Genomic DNA, 21,347 nt, shown 5'->3' with positions numbered 1-21,347 from the left:
AGAGAGCAGCATAAACAAATATGGAATCGGATTCATGAATGAGAAATGCAAGTTTCACATGTGAAAATTTATGGTGACCTGCGTATTTTTCAGTTACTTGTGAAAATTTATGATCACCTGTGACTGATTCTGCTAGTTTCCAAGACTTCGGAAGGTTTATAAGCAATATATGGTAGGATTAAGAGGGCATCTAGGATTCTAATCAACATTCCAATAGCAGAACTCCAGAATTGGAAACATGTCTCAATAACCATGGAACCAAATACAAGGATTCCACTTCTGGAATCCTCGCTGCTGTAATTTACCATTTCCGGTGGGCACAGTCAGCAATCAGCATGGGGGTATATCTCCCCATGGTACCCAACAACTTTTCCAACATAATGATCGCGTAGCAATCGGTCTTCGATGCATATTACAATTACAGAGGGGCCCCAATCCTACAAGAAAATTGTGCAAGTTCTGAAGCAGGAAGGGCGAATCGCCACTAGTGTGTTACATCTTATAAGCGAGCAGAGTGGCCAAAAAACAAAAAACTCAAAATCAAATATACACTTTTCATCCAACAAATGTATTATAAAAAAAAAAGGCAGATGTAAGGGTTTGATACAGGAATCATCACCCAGCACAATCAATCATACATTGTACAAAAGGCCAAAAAATACAGAATTGGATCCGTTGATCGCGGAGGGAAGCTTTGACAAAAGCATCTTCAGGTTAGAAAATGCCTGACAAGGGTACTCTTATGTAACTGATGAAGCCACTAACCTTCTCACCCACACTAAAGACCAAATACTTCGAGGTCATCTCACATGGTCTCCAATCGGATATCAAGAGAGAAAACATTCCTTACTAAAAACTTCTAGCTCTGTTTCTGTAGTTTTTGTATAGATTGGGGTTCTTTGTCTGACTTCGAAGGTCCATCAATAGCTATATTCCCCACTCCAACCTCCATGGCCTCCCTCTCATCCCTCTCCCTCTTCTCAGAAACACCACCATCTGTGGCCTTGGGAAGGCTAGCAATGGAGGGCTCACGAAGTCGAGGGCCAGCATTAATCCATGGATGGGTAAGGCACTGAGCCGCAGTTGGTCTCTTTTCAGGGACAAAATCAAGTATGGGAACAAGGAAGTCAGCAATATCATTTGCATCTTGCTCGCTGAATTCATACTTTTCTGTAAGAACCTTATTAAGAGGCCAAAATCGCAGCCGACGGATGTGCCTTAAATCCCCATATCTGTTGAAGAAGTCCCTGGAATAGCGACCACCTAATGCAATCTGAGGGAAATATTGTTCAGCACTTGCAGCAATATAATAAAGGTGTTATATAGTTGGTTTTGGTGTAAAGCATGATAAGGTTATCTAAATCTGTTAGATAGAGTTAGGTGTGAAGAAAGTGAGCAAAACCAAATTGATTTGTTTAAGCGATGCATATGCCATGGTCTTACCTTGCGCGGCATCATTCCAAGAAGCTCCATCATCAGCGCCAAGTGATCCTATAGATAGGGAAAAGTAAAAGAAATACTAAGTCACGAAGTAAAAATCAATTCAAAATTCTGATATCTACTGGTATCAACTTGATTAAAATAAATAAATAAAAATGACAATCCGAAAATTCCCAAAAGCTAAGAAGCAAAACTGAACCTGGCCCTGTATTGCCTAGGTACTAGCAAAAGAAACTAATTTTGAAACAAAAAGGCACGTACATCTCTTTGGGAAAAGGAATATCACTTATGAAAATAGTTTCAATACATACCCCATATCTATCACAGGAAAAGCAACATGATAAAAGAATCATAGAGAAACATTATCCATTAAGGAAAATCATTAGCGTCAAACAAGATAAAAAGAACATCTATAGGCAACATCCATGGATTAAGGAGACATTAACAGTCTATCAAAATAAAAGGGTTGGGGAGGGCTTGTGGGAAGCTCCAAGTTCAAGTCCCAAAGGAGAATAGGCATCATAACCTTTCTTGAGGCTTCTAGAATAAACAAACCTTCTTTTTAAGTCTTGAACTAGCAACTTTTTCTTTCTTTAGCTCCTCATGTCTGGGATGGGTAGGTAGTTTGTGCGTGTATGTTGGGTGGAGGGAGAAGAGGAAGGAGGAAGATGTGGGTGTTAAGAACAGACTGTTATTCATAATCCCTCTCTTTTGTAAAAAGTCACAAGTAATGTCCCCAAACTTCTTCTGATCTAAAATGTTGAATAATTTACATCCAAGTCAATCCAAACAATTCATAGTTTCCAAGCGTGTAATGTGCTACTGAAAGGAAGTCTTTATGGAACAAATCTTAATGGGGAAGTTCGGAGAGGAGGAAGGGGGGTGATGTTCAAGAGGGGTGAGAGAAGGATATGGAATGGGTGTGGAAAGCCATCAAAAATGAATGGGAGGAATATAAAAAACAGGTCTTGCTATTCAGTTGAGAATAGGAGAAGGGTTTAAATTCTGAAAAGACTTATGGTGCAAGGATTTAACCTTAGAAGAAGCCTTCCCGAACTTATGCTGTATTGCATCTAACAAAGATAGATGGGTAGCAATTTCTGTTAGTTACAAGGGGACATCAGGGATATCCAAAAGATCTGGTCAGAGTTCCTGGGACTTGATTCCAGTTGATTAATGAGGATTAAAATTCTTTGCTGGAACGTTCGAGGGCTTCATGATTGTGATAAAAGAAAACTGATCAAGGGAGTGGTGAGGAACCAGAAGGCTGATTTGGTTTGTCTCTTGGAGACAAAGGTGAAAGATGTTTCTACGCAATTGGTGAATAGTGTGGGAGTAGGAAGATTTCTCAATTGGGCTTCAGTGGACGCAAGGGGCACGGCAGGAGGACTCCTTCTCATATGGGATAACAGAGTCTTGGAGAATTTGGAGGTGGAAAGTGGGGGGTACTCCATCTCTGTTCGTTTTAGAAACTGCAGTGACGGATTCTCTTGGATCTTCTCTGGAGTGTACGGGCCAGTGATAGGAAGCGAAAAGGAAGACTTTTGGGAAGAGCTTGGAGCCATCCGAGGCCTCTGGGAAGACCCTTGGTGCATAGGAGGAGATTTTAATGCTGTTAGATATCCAGAGGAAAGAAGAAATGCCCCGAGACTCACAGCCGATATGAGGAGATTTTCAGAGGTGATCGGGGAGCTGGGGCTGAGGGATATACCACTGGCTGGAGGTCCTTTCACTTGGATAGGGGGCTTGAACTCTCAAGCTGCCTCCAGATTGGACCGTTTTTTAATCTCTGACCAATGGGAGGACCACTTCTCAGCCATCTCACAATCTGCTCTTCCTCGCCTGGTCTCTGACCACAACCCCATTATTCTAGAAGCTGGGGGTTTCTCTTCAGGCAAAAGCCCCTTCCGCTTTGAAAATATGTGGTTGAAAATTGAAGGTTTCAAAGACCTAGTAAAAAGCTGGTGGAATGGATATTCGGTTGAAGGCTTCAGCAGCCACTGCATCGCTGAGAAGCTCAAAGCTCTTAAGAAGGACCTGAAAAAATGGAACAAGGAGGTGGTAGGCAACGTCTCTTTCAACAGAGCAGAGGCCCTCTCCCGCTTGCAGCAGTGGGAGGCCAAGGAGAATGAAAACGCTCTTACTCCTGAAGATCTAGAAGCTAAAAATCTGGATCTTGAGGAATATAAGAAATGGGCCCTTCTTGAAGAAACTTCTTGGAGACAGAAGTCAAGAGAAATATGGTTAAGAGAGGGGGATAAAAATACCAAGTATTTCCACAAAATGGCCAATGCTAGGGCAAGGAGGAATTTCCTTTCCAAAATTAAAGTAAATGGGGTGTATCTCTCTTCCTTGGCAGAGATAAAAGAAGGTGTTTGCAATGCCTACCAAACCCTTCTCTCTGATCCTGGGGATTGGAGGCCTAGTATTAATGGCCTTAACTTCAAGGAGTTGGGAGAAGGCTTGGCCAGCAGCCTAGAAGTTATGTTTTCTGAGGAAGAAATTTTCGCAGCCCTAAGCAGTTTCTGTGGGGACAAAGCCCCAGGTCCGGATGGCTTCACAATGGCCTTCTGGTTATTCTGTTGGGACGTTGTTAAACCAGAAATTATAGGCCTCTTTAGGGAGTTCTACCTCCATGGGACCTTCCAAAGAAGCTTAAACTCCACGTTCCTCTTGCTCATTCCAAAGAAGGAGGGGACCGAAGATCTAAAAGATTTCAGACCAATCAGCTTGGTAGGGAGCGTGTACAAATTGCTTGCCAAGGTCCTAGCCAATAGACTGAAAACAGTGATGGGGGAGGTGATCTCTGATTCTCAGCATGCTTTCGTCCATGGGAGGCAGATTTTGGACGCTGTTCTTATTGCTAACGAAGCCCTTGATTCTAGATTGAAAGACAACATCCCGGGTCTCCTTCTCAAGATGGACATTGAGAAGGCCTTTGACCATGTCAATTGGAACTTTCTTATGGAGGTGATGTCCAAGATGGGATTTGGGCACAGATGGATTAATTGGATAAAATGGTGTTGCTCCACGACCTCCTTCTCGATCCTTATCAATGGAAGCCCCTCGGGTTTCTTTCGTAGCTCTAGGGGACTGAGACAGGGCGACCCTCTATCCCCCTATCTTTTCCTTTTGGCCATGGAAGCTCTTAGCCAATTGTTGTCCCATGCAAGAAATGGTAACTTTATTTCCGGTTTCAGAGTGGGAGGAAGAGGAAGTGAGGGGCTGGTCGTGTCCCATCTCTTGTTTGCCGATGACACCTTAATCTTCTGTGACGCCGATGCAGATCAGTTGCAATACCTTAGCTGGACCTTCATGTGGTTTGAGGCGATTTCAGGTTTAAAAGTCAATCTGAATAAAACAGAGGCCATACCAGTGGGGGAAGACATTCCTATGGAGACTCTTGCGGCGGTCTTGGGTTGTAAGATAGGTAGCTTACCTACATCCTACTTGGGTCTTCCCCTTGGAGCCCCTTACAAATCAATTAGGGTGTGGGATGCAGTGGAAGAAAGATTCAGGAAAAGGTTATCTCTCTGGAAAAGGCAATACCTCTCCAAAGGCGGCCGTCTTACCCTGTTGAAAAGCACCCTCTCAAGCCTCCCAACCTACTTTCTCTCTCTCTTTGTGATCCCCAAGAGAGTGTGTGCAAGGCTTGAAAAGATCCAAAGGGATTTCTTATGGGGCGGTGGAGCCTTAGAGAAAAAACCTCACTTGGTGAGTTGGAAGGTTGTTTGTGCCGATAAAAAGAAAGGTGGCTTGGGCATTCGTAGCCTAGCTACTTTTAACAAGGCCCTTCTGGGGAAATGGTTGTGGAGATTCGCTAATGAGAATGAGCCCCTATGGAAGCAAATTATCCTTAGTAAGTATGATCTTCAAGAGGGAGGATGGTGCTCCAAAGATGCAAGAAACCGGTATGGGGTGGGGGTCTGGAAGGCCATCAGAAAAGGTTGGGAGAATTTTCGTTCTCATTCCCGCTTCATCATTGGGGACGGCACCAAAGTGAAGTTTTGGAAGGATTTGTGGTGTGGAAATCAATCTCTGAAGGAACTTTCCCCATCTTGTTTAACCTCTCTGTCAACAAAGAAGGATGGGTTGCTGAGGCTTGGGAGGAAGACGAAGGTGGAGGTAGTTGGGGGCTTCGTTTTAACAGACACCTTAATGATTGGGAGGTGGGAGAAGTCGAAAGCTTATTAAGTAAGCTTCATCCATTGACCATTAGAAGAGGCGTGGAGGACTTGTTCCGGTGGAAAGAGAACAAGATTGGAACCTTTTCTGTCAAGTCCTTTTATAGCTCCTTCTCAAGGGATTCCAAACCCCCCTTCCCGGCTAGAACTATTTGGACGCCTTGGGTTCCAATTAGGGCTAGTTTCTTTGGTTGGGAGGCGGCTTGGAATAGATTGCTCACCACAGACCGTCTGAAGAGAATTGGTTGGAGTATCCCCAATAGATGCTTTTTGTGTAAACATAAGGAGGAAACCACAGATCACCTTCTACTGTTTTGTGAGAAAGCCAGAATGTTATGGCTCCTAATTTTCTCCCTGTTTGGGGTGCAATGGGTGATGCACTCCACTGTGAAAAATCACCTCCTAGGTTGGCATGGTTCCTTTGTGGGCAAGAAAAGGAAGAAAGCTTGGAGAGCTGCCCCCCTCTGCTTGATGTGGACCATTTGGAGAGAAAGAAATAGGAGAGCATTCGATGATATGGAGAGGAATGATCAAGACATTAAATCCATTTTTTTGTACACTTTTGTGAATTGGGCTAGGGTGTATATAGGAGAACACACTTTGTCCTTGATAGATTTTATAGACTGGCTAGCCACTAAGTAAGGATTGTTTTGCTTTGTCCTTTTGTTTTTTTGCTTCTTTGTCTTTGGTATACTCCGTGTATGCCTTTCTCTAGCCATTGGCTCTTAATGAAATCTATTTACCTATCAAAAAAAAAAAAGATAGATGGGTAGCAAAGGCATGGGAGAAGGTTGGGGAAGGGGATGGTTGGAGTCCCACTTTTTAAGGCAATTTAATGATTAGGAGCTTGATGAAGTGGAGATTTTCTTATGGAAATTACAATCTTTTTATTTTTATTTTTGATAAGTTCTTGTGGAAATTATAATCTTTGTCAATTAAAAGGGAAGTGGAGGACAAATTGAGATGGGATGAGCCCAAGAGTGGCATTTTTTCGGTTAGATCCCTCTATTCATCCTTCTCCAAGGGAGATAGAGAACCCTTCCGGCAAGGATAATGTGGAGCACATGGCACCGACAAAGTTTGGTTTCTTTGCTTGGGAAGCGTCTTAGGTCAGAATTCTAACTCTTAAACCAACCCAAAAGGGGGGAGTAGACTTTGTTGAATAGGTGTTATTTGTGCATTGGTGAGGAGGAAATGATGAATCATTTGCTTCTGCATTGTTCCAAAGCAAGTATGATATGGCAATTGATATTCTCTCTTTAGAGTGCTTTGGGTGATGCACTCTTCAATTAGAAAGAACCTTTTGCGCTAGCATGGCTCCTTCGTGGAGAAGAAATTAAAAAAAAAAAAAAAAAATCCTAGAGGACCACTCTCTTGTACTTGTTTTGAATTCCCCTGAAAAGAAGGAAAGGAATAGGTCTTTTAATGATGTTGAGCAATCAAACTAAACAATTTAATCCAATTTTATGTTTACTTTTGTGAATTGGGTCAACGTGTACATAGAGGATCACGTAGTGACTTCAATAAATTTTTTTGTTTATGTCCTTCTTGCCTACATTATTTTTTATAAGCAAAAAAGGTATATAATATAAAGAGTGCCTCAAGAACACGTCAAAGTACACGAGACGTACACAAAAAAATGCCTAAAAGCACATCGAACAAGAGAGAACACAAAAAAGCAACACCTTTCTTAACAAGAACCCGACCACTCATCCCGCCAGGTTAGCCCAGTTGGTCAAGGCGAACATTGGTAAGTGTGATCCTAGTAAGTGGCAAAAGGTCTTGGGTTCGAATCTTATCACTGATGATACCCTGAATTTTCCTGATGCTTGTTGTTGTGAGGCAGTCAGCACCCCAATGTTTGGGTCCCCATGGAGAGTCTTAAGGGCTTGGCCATGGAAGGTTCCTCGGTTATATATATAAAAGACATAGAATTCATCTCTATGTACATCTTTACCCAAGAAAACAAATTACTAAGAAAGGAATTCTTCAAATAAAAATTTGAATGCTCCTCATTATCAAATAGTTTGTGATTTCTTTCCTTCCAAACAATTCAAAAAATACACAAAGGGGCCTACTTTAGGCATCTATTATATTCATCATTTATTGTGTTGCACCTCCTCTTAGGCGCTTTTAATATATTTTCTCATTTGCTCATCAAAAAAAAAAAAAAAATTATAATGTGATGCTACATTAAAATCTCAAAGAGGATCAATAATTTGTGGAAATCTCAAGAAAGCCAAGCAATATTTTCATAACCTCACGGCTAATTTGTATTTTTTGATACAAAATGAAAAGATTCATTACTAACTCATTCAACAAATAACAAGGATTAACTATCTTTTAAAAAGACCAAAAAGAGAGATACATGAAGAATGCTCTAAGAGGCACTTAGCTGTAGGATAATATGAAATTCCTAATAAAAACTTCTAGCATAGAGGCACTTAGCCAACCGATTTGCAACTTGATTGGCTAACCTTGGAATTCACAAGGAGCAACTCAAATCTCAAGAGGTCAACTATTTTGCAAAGCCACCTCTAGTTAATATATTTATGCTAATAATAAAATGACTACTCAAATCATATGAAGTATTAGGTTATCAAGTACTTGCTTCACGAATGCTAGCAAGAAGGCCATAGTTGTCCCAAGGAATTTTCATGTAATAGCATGCATGTCAATATCTCCTAAGCTAATACATTGCATCAAAATAAATATGCTATGCCCTAATCTTAGAGGGCAGCTCCCGTGTGCCTATTTTAGATGCTTTGGATGGAACGAAACAAAAGAGCCTTTGAAGATTTGGAAAAGACAAAACAAAAGAGCCTTTGAAGATTTGGAAAAGAAAAAACAAAAAATTAAATTAATGTTTATGAATGAAGAGACTATAGACCACCTTCTTATTCATTGTGCTAAAACAAGGGTCTTGTGGGAGATATTTTTTTCTTTAGTCAGGGTGTTTTGGGTGCTTCCTTTGTCAATCAAAGAGACTCTTCTCAATTGGCATGGTTTGTTTGTGGGCAAAAAGCACAAGAAGGTTTGGAGAGCAGCTCCTTTACACATCTTTTGGATAGTATGAAAAGCGACGAATCAAATGGCCTTCGATGATAACATGCTTTCGACCCAAAAACTAAAATATTCGTTTGCTTACTCCCTTTGGTCAGAGACAAAGTTGTTTATTGATGATTATCCTCTAACTTTAGTTAATTTTATTGATTGATTAGGCTCCTATTGAGGTTGTTTTAATCCCATTTGTTTAGTTGATTTCCTTTCCTCTTTTGGCCGTTTTGGCAATAGGTGTATAGGTATTGTATACCTTGATTCACTCTTTAGGCACCTCTTTTTTAATAAATATATTATTTTACCTATTAAAAAAAAAATACTTTTATGAAATGGGTTGAATTGTATGTTGATGTTAATCCCATGTCCATGATAGGCTTTGTAGATCATATTAATCTAAGTAAGGAATAGGAGTGGGAGGAGAGTTGTTTTTTGTTCATTTCCAACTTCCGCTTTCTTCTTACCTATTTTTCAATGCCATTTGTACACTTTGTGTGTACTTTGTTGCAGCCCTAGTGTAGGAGTTGTACTTATTGCTCTCTCTCTCTCTCTCTCTCTCTCTCTATATATATATATATATATATATATATATATATTCTTTCTTGTTGCCTATCAAAATAAAAAATAAAACAATCTTTTGATTTGTGTAACTAGGGAGTTCTTATGGGTTCTTTTTTTTTACCTCTCTTTTTCTTCTTCTGATAGGCAAACATAAATTATATTAATAATGCCTAACAGAAAAGCACACCAAAGTAGTCAAGACGTATACAAAGGATGCTAGAGGCAATGCTTAGGAGTTCCTTTTAGCATTTGTTTCTAGTATAGCATCAATTTGTTAGCCTTTTTTTATTAGAATATTTAGCCATCTCTTATTTTGTATCCTATGCTTTCTACCCTTCCTCCTTTAAAAGGAGGAAGAGTACAAAACAAATATGAGATATCTTTCCAATAGAATGGATATGAAACTATTCCCGCTTCTTGTCAAAAATTATAATTAGAAAAAAACAAAAAAGTTCTTTGTGTTGCAAGATCCTTCCTTTGAGTTTTAAAGCATAATTAAAGTCACTCCTCAAAGAGGAAACTATGGAACCGTCACAAATAAAAACAGTGGTTCCCATATCATAAAATTTTTGCCAACCTACTACAATTTGCATGAAAAAACAATAGATCCTCATAAGCAACAAAAAAGGACACACACAAAATATTTCATGTTAGTCTAATATACATTGACAGTCGTATCTAAATAGCTTAAATTTTCAGAAAAATTGGTAGCCTAAAATAGTACCAAAGTTATGTTAACTAGAGGTCTCAGGTTTGAATCTCTCCTAATCATGTTCTACTCTCTTCTCTCCTATTGTTGATTCCCCTAGCTATTTATATATAGTTCATAATTGCTACTGCTTTGTCTATGTAGAGATATGGGCATACATATGAGGAGGGGAGTTAGCATGATACACATAGCAGATCAATATCCTAACAGCTTAAGCTTTTAAGAAAGTTGGTAGCTTAATACTCCGAAATTACTAGGCAAAATTGGTGGTCACCAAATTTTCCGGCAATATTTGGCGGTTTCCTTAGAAAACTTGTAATTAAGTATCAACTTAGGTGAAAATTTTAGGAGCAAACCCTTCACATATCATCATTTCTAATAAAAGAAACACTATGAATGAGTTATATCCAAACCTCCATGTATATTTCTTATAAAAGAAACACTATGAATGTGTTATATCCAAACCTCCATGTATCTATCTCAAATCAATGGACTGAAAATTTTCATAGGAATCTATTTTATTTTTCTAATTAAGACAGTTTGAACATCAAAAGCATGAAAAATTGATCAATGCTCCTCATTCATTCTCTTTTTGTCAAAAAAGCATCACACACACACATAGGTATATATTTTTTAACTATTTTCATTTGTTATGTTTTTTTAACTTTGTTTTCTTTTAGTATCCTGCAGATTCTGTATTATCTCTAGATCACTCATCTGATCTTTTTTTTTAACGGGTCACTTGTTTGGTCATGTAATTAACTTTGATTAGATTATTAGCCAGTCAAGAACATACTTACAATGAAATACTCATTAACAGTATTATTATTTATGAAACGAACTTAAATGTGGATAAACTTAGGCAAATGAATGCCAAAAAGGCTGCAGAGTTCACAGTAAGTATACACCCCAAGTTACCTAATTAGTTGGAGTTAAATAAAACTAATAACATAAAGATGCATTCTATTGAGAGGATTTTTTAACATGTAGCCATCTGAAGGTCATTAGATTCCCAATGGATAGGACATAGATGCATTATACTGTAATGTTTATATTTAGCAAGTGGACAAATACAGATGGGACCTTGCATCATACATCCACTATCACAAACATGTAAATGCACAAGTGGTTGTGGAGGTTTGTTGGAGGCAACTATAAGTTAGGGAGAAAATGATGGTTGACAAGTATGAAGATATGAACCAATGGTGTTCTAGGAAGGGAAAGGAAATCATGGGAGTGGGTCTTTGGAAAGCAATTAGAAGGTGAAGGATGTATTGAACATTTGGACTTGTATCTCTGTGGGGAATAGAGGAGGAACAAATTCCAGAGTGATATTTGGTATGGGAGAACACTATGAAGACCTACTTCCCAGAGCTATCATCTTCTCACAACAAATAGAGAGGCCATCACCAATTATTGGTGTAGGGAGTGTGGAAGTGGTTCATTGAAATATGAGATGTCTCAGAGCTTTCATAATTTTGAGCTGGAGATAGGGGAGAGTTTCACGGCTTGCATTTACCAGATTAGTGTTAGAGAGGAGAAATAAGATGTTTTAATACGGAAGGTCTCTAAAAGGAATTGTTTTAAATCAAATCCTTTTTCAGTGAATTTTATCCTGCCCAAATATCTCTTTTCCATCTTCAGTGTTGGGGTTGAATGCCATGTCAGATTAGCATTTTGTGCAGGAACCTTACTATAGTTCAGCTGATGCCACAGGAGAGAATCTTGGTAAATTGATGTAGTTTTTGCAGACATTAAAAGGAATTGGGAAATCATATTCTTATCTACTATCAGTTTGCTTAGTATTTCTAGGTTTTATTGTTTCCTGCCCTTGGTGTCTTAGCTACTACCTTAGTAAAGGATACACTAACAAGCTGGCATGGTGGCTTACAGAGAAGAGGAGGAAGGTATAGGAATCTGATTTTAAAAATGTTCATTCCTATGCATCTAAAAGGAGTGGAAATTGAAGAAGCACTAAATGGGTGGAGTTGTTAAGAGATGAAGTTAAGGACTGGTTCTCGAAATCATAATTTTCTTGGTCCAAGGAGGAACTCTCTTAGGGAAGGAAACTTGTCATTTCTAGATTTTAACGATATGGAGGCTGTGGTCTGAACCCCCTTGTGGTGGACCTTCACATTTCCCCTATTTGTTGCTTCATTAGGTGCTTCATGTATACATTCTGTGTGCAAGGTTGTGCCCTCTTTTAAGGGGTTTCTAATATATTTTTGTTTTAATTTAACCAAATAGCTTATCATTTCCATGAGACAAATTCATCCCTGGTCAACACCCATTTATATGTAAATCCCAACAACACAACAGGATAAAAGCGAGCTTCAATGCACAAACATTAGAAAGAAGACTAAAGTGCATGATATGAACAATAGCACTGAGAAATGACAATAATCTTGATTAAAGATGATGATGTTATTAGCTCTTGGAAATAGTATTCAAGAAATAGAAGTAACTAAATTAAATAGTCCGAGTAGTCAAACAAAGAAAGGACCCTCATCAGATTGGTTCAATCTTTTTATTCAAGTCATTATAAAATCTAGTTCAAACCAGTTAGAACTGGATGACTTTAGCCAACATTATATAAACTGAACAAGTCAACTGAAGCAGACTAATATCAAAACATTCAATAGAATCTAATAGAATGAACTAAAAACGAACAATCCTCACATGCAAAATATAGCAATAAGTGGTAAAAAGATGTTAGAAAGTCAGTTCTATGGACACTAAAAATAGGCATTCCAAGGTCCACAAGCAAAAATTAAGGATCTCTACATACCTCATCCCTATCATAGTTGTCACCACTGTGAGGATCAAAAAGAACATCTCCAGTTACCAGCTCAAAACAAATGCAAGCAAAGGACCATAGATCAGCTGAAGTTGAATATTTAGATCCAAGGATAACCTCTGGACACCTATATTGCCTTGTCTGAATATCATTTGTAAATTGTTTATACGTCCAACAAGCATTCCCAAAGTCAACCAATTTGCACTTCAGATCAACCTCAGCCAACAGCTTCTGCCTAGTGGAACGGCTCCCTCTCCTACGACCCTGATTTTCTCGTCGGACATCCTTTACATCATCAGTGTTCACTGAGCTACTCTTTATCACAGAACTATTTTGTTGCTCCTCAACAGAATCCCCATTTGAGTTTGCATCATTATTTGAATCTTCTGAATCAGGAGCTTTGGCATCTAGCTCAGGATCGTCAGAAGCTTCTTTTCCCATGCAACCTTGAGCCGCCCGCTTAGCCTTTCGCCTGATTTTCTTTTTCTGGTTCTTTGTTAAATCCCCATTCATATTCTTAGTATCTTTTGAAGCTGCAGGCTCAGATACAATTTTATCCCTGCTAGTTGGAAGGATAAGAGAAGCACCCGATTTTCTTGGGTCTTTTGATGGATCAATCATGGATAAAAGTAATACATTCTCTGGTTTCAAATCAGTGTGTATAATTGAAAGCTGGTGATGCAAGTAATCCAGGCCTACTAAAATATGAAAACAAATTTCTTTAACCATGTGTAGGGGAGTTCCTCGGTAATCAGCATACTTGATAAGGGTCAAAAGATTATCCCCCAAGTACTCAAAAACCATACACACATGTTGCCCATTTGGCCCAGAATGCTTAAAATGATCCAAAAGCTTCACAACACATCTCTTGTCATCTGGGTCTCCCTCAGCAATCTGTTTCAGTATGGTTATCTCATCCATGGCTGCCTCAGTATAATGCTTAGCACTCTTTTGAACTTTCAAAGCGACGTATTTCTACAGAATTAGGGTTTTGCATTATCAAAACGATGAACAGTTAAAAATGGAAACATATGGAAATACATAATATAGTGCTTGACATATGGAAAAAAGGAACAAACTGGAAATAAAACAACTTAAAGTCTAAATATGAAAAAGGAAAAGAAATGGATAAAAACAGCTTCTATTTGTATGTATTACCCACAAAAGCAACAAGAACCATGAATAATAGTGAGGAAACTATACAGCTTAGAAGAAAGAGTTTCATTTCTATAAAAACTTAATCAACATATATGATGATTATCAAAAACAAAAACAATTTTCATTTTAGTTTAATTTCATCAGCTCTCTCAGAAGGAAAACAGAGGAGAAAAGAAATGGAAAATGCAAATCTGAATCTTACGGCTTGTTTGGGAACCCATTTGGGAGCATTTTTTGAAAATTGTTCTCAAAATATAATTTTCAAGAAAATTCTTAAAACAGTTCTCAATTGTTTTCAATAGCAAAATTTGTTTGGGAACTCAAATATAAAAAAAACAATTTTCTTGGGAGTATCACCACTTACGTACAATGCACAAGTTTCCAAAATATTTTTTCATATTTTCAATTGTTATTTAGAATATTCGACAAAAAAATTTTGATAGGTAAACTAAAAGAGTATATATAAAAAGGAGGTGCCAAATGTGCGTCCCAAAGTATACAGGAAGTATACACCGGTTACCAAAAGGTTGAACCAAGAGAAAAGAGAGGCTACCAAAAAACAACACCCACAAACCCAACAATCAATAAAGTAGATTAAAGGCAAAAAACCGTCATCTATAAACACCTTAGTCCATGAGCACAAAATACAAACAAAAATGTTTTTTAGCCTTTGGTTTGAAAGCTCTTCGTTTTGAAAATCAATTTTGTTTTTTTCCATCCAAACTGTCTAAAAGATAAATAAAGGGGTTCAGGGTTGTGTTCCAAGCCTTTTTGTGTTTTTTGCCCATGAAAGAATCGTGCCAATGAAGAAGGGTCTCTCTAACCGGTGGGAGAAGAACCCCATGCCAAACAAGAAGGCTCCCTCCAACCTTAAAGGTAACCTAAGACCCACCAAAGAGAGCAAACTACAAAAAAGAATAACAGAAAGCACCTAAAATTTATTTTTAAAAACTACTTGTTTTTAGAGCAAATTATCAAAAAATTATTTCCTGTCAAATTTGCCAAATGTGTTATCTGATTTAGAAAACTGACGAGTATAAAACTGATTTCAAGATTAGTTTCCAAATAGGTTTTAGCCTTCTTTTTTTTTGGGACCTCAACTAAGGCTAAAATCTTTGCAGCTGCTAACCCAAATATTTTGGCAACCAAAATTTTTAATTCTTAAACTTCCTTATTGCTTGCGACCTGAGAAACCAAAAACCACCTCCCACCTCCCATCCCATACGTCTCTAATTCAACTATTTTGACATTGTTTTCCCTTTCTTTGAGAAACCAAAACAGCATAAACAAAACAAGATTCAGAACTTGATTCTTTTGTTTCCTTTTCCCCAGTTCCTCAAAAACCAAGCTGAACCACTCAGCGAACACGAAAAGGCAGACTCTCATGTGTCCCAAAGAAACCCAGCCCAATGCAAATCTTTGTCTCAGTTAAAGCAATCATTCCATTTATTTGGTAAAACTAAATAAACAGTTTTAAAAAATGCAAAATTTTCTTTGTTCTCCTCATTTCTTTTCTCTCTTCTTTCGCTCAGTTTTCTCATCAACCAAGCAGAAGAAATGAAGCAGCCTGGCATAATCTATGTGAGTTTGCATCTATTTAAAAGAACAAGACATTCAAAAAAACATAGAGATCCAAAATTTTCTCTTTTTTTTTTCCTTCCCTTCCAACTTTTTCTCTTCGACGAAACAGGAGGGGAGTAGAAACATACGGATTTTTGAGTATCCCAAGCGAGCCACACGGTTGAGAAATGTCCCCAACCGAGCTTGGCCTGCACCACATAGCGCCCATTCTTGAAGGTATCCCCGATCCGAACCGCATGGTACCCTCCTCGCCTGTAATCTTCCGTTCCTTCGTCTTCCGACGTATAGTCACTGGCCTCGCTCAGATCACCGTTCCGATCCTCCGCCATTGACGATCCTGTGGCCAAACAAAAAACGACGTCGTATTGTACGGTCAATATGGAGTCTCTGGTTGCAGCGAATAAAATTAGGGTTTCAGTGCCGATGGAGGAGCGCAATGATTTGAGAGTCTATCTCGCCGGGGAATAAAAGGGTGTGTGATAAAGACAGCCTGGCCGAGCGGAGGCGGTGCTAACAACGCGCCAAGATGGGCGTGGACATGGCGATTGGGTCCACGATGGCGGTTCGAGTGACTCCCACCTGTGCTGCGCTTGATGACGTGGACAGGCGTGCTTGGAGTGCCCGTTACCTTCCACCTTCGCTCCTCTATTCTTTCTAGGATTGAGTTTGGTGAATTGGATTGAGCGAAAAGATTTTACTTTTCCATAACTTCCGTAATTTTATTCCTCATCGCAACATTTTTTGAAAAATTACACTTATAATTAAAATAAAAAAAACTGTTAAATTTTTATTTTTTTATGCAATTATCTACACCTTTGGTCAACCTAAGTTGCTTATCTATAATTTTTTATTTATTATAATTGCTTAAAATTTAATAACAATACTTTTAAAGCTTTTGATAGTGTGCACTAAATAAAGAATCGATACTTCAATCCGAAGATACCCCCTAGGGAAATACGCAGGCTTAAATTTCCCATCATATTATCTTAGATTGCCCAAAGAAAAAAAAATGACTTGAAAGAGCTAAGAATCAATTGGATGAAAGAATTTTTTGAAGTTTTTGACTTATAAAATGATGGTAAGAAAGACTACCAAAGAAACCTCATTTTACTCGTGCTTTTGGAATGGAAGTAATCATCCTCTTTAAGATCCAAAATGCCTACTGCAATATAGAATTGATGGAGGAAGCAAGATGTGTAAGTGACATCTTCTATGCTCTAAATTTAGTGTGAGGAGATAATGATAAAAGACAGTGTCTTATCCCCTAATTATTACACGAGAATATGACAAAAAATTAGGACTTAAAGGTAAAATCTTAAAGATCGAGAACTTGGTACTATAATGGATTTTCAACAACATAGAGATTTAGAAGATGGAAAGTTAGAGCCAAATTATGAAGGTCTTTATCAAATTTGAGAAGAAGTATAATAAAGTAAATTTGCATTAAAAATGTAAAATAATATAAAACATAAGAATATTAACAATGTGCAAAATCCTTCTAAATATAACAAAAAAATGAAAATTTAAAATAAAAATAAACTTATTTGAATTAAAAATAAAATTGTCAAGAACTCAAAATAAGGTTGATTTACAAAAATGTAAGTAAAAAATGTAGTACTTACTAAATTCATTGGCATATTAAAATGTGATTCTCTAATTTCTTCAAAATGTTAAGCATTGTTTCATAGCAACTCTAGTCAATAAAAAAACGGAAGTAGAGCTATTATGGTTTTTATAGTACTGGGAGTATCATTCTCAATGATTGTCGTATGAAAGTTATGAATGCTAGGGTAAGATGTTTGTACCTAATTCTAAAATAAAAACAATAATCAAATTAATTTTAATGAATTATGATTAATTCAAATAAAAACTAATTAGTTAACAAATTGATTAGTGATTTTTACCTTAATTGATTCAAGTCTATGAGTTTCACAATCCAATTGCAAGAATATAAATTGGAGCGAACAAAGGATTCCTAATTTAATTGAAGTAATCTTAGTGTTTTTAAGATCCTTGGTCAATTGAGATATCCTAAGTTTTATAATTGAAAGTTGCATTTGAATTCTAAACGTTCCTTTTAAATCCTTATATCTAATTGTTATCTTTGTAAATGAAAATTATTCAAATTCAAGTATTGGCTTTTCAATCCTTACTACCTTTGTAGATTTGTTTTAGGATAGACAATAATAAATATAACATCGATAACTAGGGGGTAAGGGGTGCCAAGAATTTGTAGTATCTAATTGTTAGGAAGTATCACAAATTCCTAATTAGTATAGATTCATTTTTTTGTAAAGAATATTATATAGAATATTTCTAGGTTGATGTATCATTGTAATATTAAACTTCCTTATAGAATAAGGACGATTGTTGAAAATATCTCTATAAATATTGTAGGTCAAGGGGAAAAAGTTATGAGATGGAGATAGACCTTTAGAGACTATACGAGGTGGATAGAGATGTGAGGAAGAACGGGAGGTACTCGGTGGAGCGAGAGGACTCGTAGTAGGGTTTGTATACAAGGAGTGGGGAAACATGGGATGTTTTGAGAACCCAATAGTTGTATATGATTTTGTCCTCTGTAATATTCTTTATTGTATAGTGCAATCATTCTCTCTCATCCGTGGACGTAGGCATGGTTTGCGGAACCACGTTAAAATATCGTGTACCGTTTGTGTTGATTGTTTTATCTTTGTGTTCTTGAACTAACATTGTTGGCATCAAAGCTTTCGTTGTTATAACACTAGTGGTGTTCTATCATATCATCTTCTAATTCAAACTAATAGAAAAGCATTTTAGTCTTATTAGTTTTGCTTTAAACCGTTTATCAAATTTATTACTAATCTTGTTTTTCAATTGTCCTCCTAGTTTCTAACTCGGGTTTTCAAATTTCATACCTCAAGATAGCTTCTAATCTCTCAAACAGATATTAACACAAACATAGTCCCATAAAAGAATGAAAGAACATTGAGGTTGAATCAAAAGAAACTAGCAACAAAAATCAATTCAAAAGCATTAATACCAAACCTAAGCAATCTTCAATATATTCTCCAAAAGAAAATATAGAGTTCTTAATCAAAGATTAAATGAATGGACTAAGCTCCTAAACCCCTAAAAAAATTGAGTTTAAATAGTTGAAACACAACTTGTCATATGACATAGCTACGATTGGCAAAAAAATTGTAAAACTACACAAAATCCCATAAAACCATCATATTTTCTAATTCCAAACCATTTGGACTCTTCTTAGCCTTAGTTGATGTTTGGAAGACCCCAAAATCAAGGTTTGGTAACTTAGAATTGTGTGGTTCAAAGATGGAAAAGTGGTTTGAAATCAACTTGAGTAGTTCAAAATTCTCAAACTGCATTTTTTGAGTTCTCGTAGTAGATTGAAATCAATTCAAATTTCAAATGGATTTTGAATTCAACTTCTACCATATTTTTGTGCTCCCCTTGTTTGGTTTGAGATGGAGTTCAAAATCCATTATGATCTACCATCCATTATGATCTTCCTCTTTTCTTGTTGTTGACTTTCGAATCAAATTCTCAAATTTTGAAAATTTTTAAATTGGACTTTGCATTTTACATTACTTTGCTTTAAATGATTATATCTATCATGTTTCAACTCTTATTCATGCAAAGTTTGTAGTGTTGAATTTCTAACTTCTTAAGTTTTCAAACTATAATTGGAAACCACCAAAACAACTCACGATAGATAGTCCACGATTTAGTTCAAAGTTAAGGTAGATATATGATTCATTTGTTTGAGTTCTAATCCCCTTTTGAAGTTAAACAATGACTCCAAACTTTCTCCCTCATGGTTTCTCACTCTCTAAACATCTCCATAACCTTCATTCACTTCTCTTTCCTGCTCATACCTTACTTTTATTGCCCTTATTTAAATTATCGACATTTTCTGCAAGTTTCAAATCTCTCTTCAATGTTCAATTTTTTCTTTTTTCTATTTTGGTTGAAAATGACTTGTTCACTTTGCATTCTTTTTAGCTCTTTATATTGGAATTAAACTCAAAATAGGCATTAGATATATAGCTAGGGTATTAGCACAAATTCAAGTTAACATGGATGATTTAAGCCTTGTTTTGCATTTAATTCATATTGTTAATATGTCAATAAACCACATATTTACGCTTTACTCGTATTTATGAAAGGTTTAAGTTAATTAAAAACATTATTCTTATAGGATGTTTTACAAAATATCACTATGGTTTTAAGAAAACATTAAGGAAAAATATATTAAAAAAAAGATTTTTTAATGTTTAGTTTTATTATATAAAATAATATAATTAAAATTAGTTAAAAAGTTTATGCATTTAAATCTGTTTCTTATTTTCTTTTATTTGTTCTACTTTTCCTCCTCATTTTTTTTCCTTCACATTTTCTCTCAAATTTTACATGAATTAAAATTTTAAAAATAAATAAATTCAACTCAAAACAATATATATATAAGATATTTTTCATCAAGAGCATATTTAAAAAATAAAAAATATATTAAATTAAATATTAAATATTTTCCAAGAAAAAAAGAAAAGTGATAAAAGAAAAATTTATCACTTATGTAAATAAAAGAAATTTTTTGGGTTACCTTCAAAGATGTTCAAGGATTTTAATTTGATTGTTTCATTGATAAATTTTATGCTCTAAATTGTGAATGCAACTATGAATACAAGAATGTTCAAAAATTTCACAAAGAAATGACTGAGTTTTATATGAAAATAGTAAAAGAAATTATCATAATATAAAGTGATGGATATAATAATATCAGTTAATAAAGATCGAACCATCGGTATAGGCTTATAGTAGAAGTTGATGATAGGAAATCAACCCACTCAAGGGCACAGTCGAATTGTTCAAAAACTAGGCTGGCCCAGGCTCAACCCATTCTCATCTACTTATGTGATGTCCCACATCGGATATGGGAGAATGTTCCTGGCGCTATATATGTAGAGGTTCCTCTTAACCAATTAGACGCGTTTTAAAGTCGTGAGAACCCATTTGGGTCCAAAGCAGACAATATCTACACGGTTGGGAGCGAGTCGTTACAAATAGTATCAGAGCACTAGGTTTTGATCTTGTTGGAAACTTGAATCGGTTTAGATTGGGGATAGATGAGTGACGCATTAGTTTAAGTTTTGGTTTCATTTAATCTAAGTTATAATGTTTGGAGGTTGTCTTGTGATGATTCGTTATAAAAAGATGTCAATTGACTTAGGACTCCCTAATCTTCAATATTTTGATGATATATTTGTTAGCTTCCTGATATGTCTATGTTGATTGTTTTAGGAAAAGTGTGACTTTCCACATTTCTAGTAACGTTGGGTTTAGTTTTGAAGGAAAACATGTGATTAGACCATTGTGTATGATCTTAGCTTTATGGGCTAGTTCCTTGCTTAGGAAAGGTTGTTAAGGGTTTTATGCTTATGTGGTGCGAGATGGAAAACATATTATGTTCTATTGATAAAGGTACAGTGAAGCAATTTTAATATTCGAGAGGTCACGTAGGAAGTAGATGAAGAGATAAGAGAAAAACATTTTCATTTATTTCAAGACTCATGTATGTTAAGTTTAGAGGACTAAACTTCTGTTAAGGAGGGGAGAATGTAATGCCCCAAACCCAATTTAGGGGTAAAATCGTAATTTAGAAATTATTAATTAATTAAAGTAATTTAATAAGGGTAAAAAAGTCTTTTCGTATAAAACCCCTATATATAAATTAGATTTTTCATATATTCTCTATTCAGAAAACCCTTTTACATAGAGATCAGAAAGATCAAAGAGCATAGGGCTGAAGGTTTGAAGGTTTAGGGTTTGAAGATCAATTTTTCAGATAAGAATTTTAATC

The 21,347-nt window shown here is 36.5% G+C and overlaps 1 protein-coding gene across 1 annotated transcript; it reads right to left on the bottom strand.

The window, feature by feature from the left end:
- Positions 1 to 438: 438 nt before the first annotated feature.
- On the bottom strand, positions 439 to 16,113 carry LOC100260164 (uncharacterized). Its single transcript, XM_002271562.4, has 4 exons — positions 15,616 to 16,113; positions 12,740 to 13,723; positions 1,444 to 1,491; positions 439 to 1,273 (listed from the first exon to the last, which is right to left on the bottom strand). Exons 1-4 carry the CDS (start codon positions 15,814 to 15,816, stop codon positions 860 to 862), a joined length of 1,647 nt encoding a protein of 548 aa, XP_002271598.1. The 5' UTR covers positions 15,817 to 16,113; the 3' UTR covers positions 439 to 859.
- Between the last annotated feature and the right edge of the window lie 5,234 nt (positions 16,114 to 21,347).

The sequence above is a fragment of the Vitis vinifera genome, chromosome 6, assembly GCF_030704535.1.
Source record: "Vitis vinifera cultivar Pinot Noir 40024 chromosome 6, ASM3070453v1".
Lineage (NCBI taxonomy): Eukaryota > Viridiplantae > Streptophyta > Magnoliopsida > Vitales > Vitaceae > Vitis > Vitis vinifera.
Note: the sequence above shows the minus strand (reverse complement) of the source record. Positions and strands in the feature narration are given on the sequence as shown.

Bases quoted from the DNA above. Each gene is read 5' to 3' on its own strand.
- LOC100260164 (XM_002271562.4), bottom strand. From the start codon at position 15,816: ATGGCGGAGGATCGGAACGGTGATCTGAGCGAGGCCAGTGACTATACG. The intron at 13,724-15,615 runs GTATGTTTCTAC...CTAATTCTGTAG, and splicing joins CTTGGGATACTCAAAAATCC to AAATACGTCGCTTTGAAAGT. The intron at 1,274-1,443 runs GTAAGACCATGG...TATTTCCCTCAG, and splicing joins TTGGAATGATGCCGCGCAAG to ATTGCATTAGGTGGTCGCTA.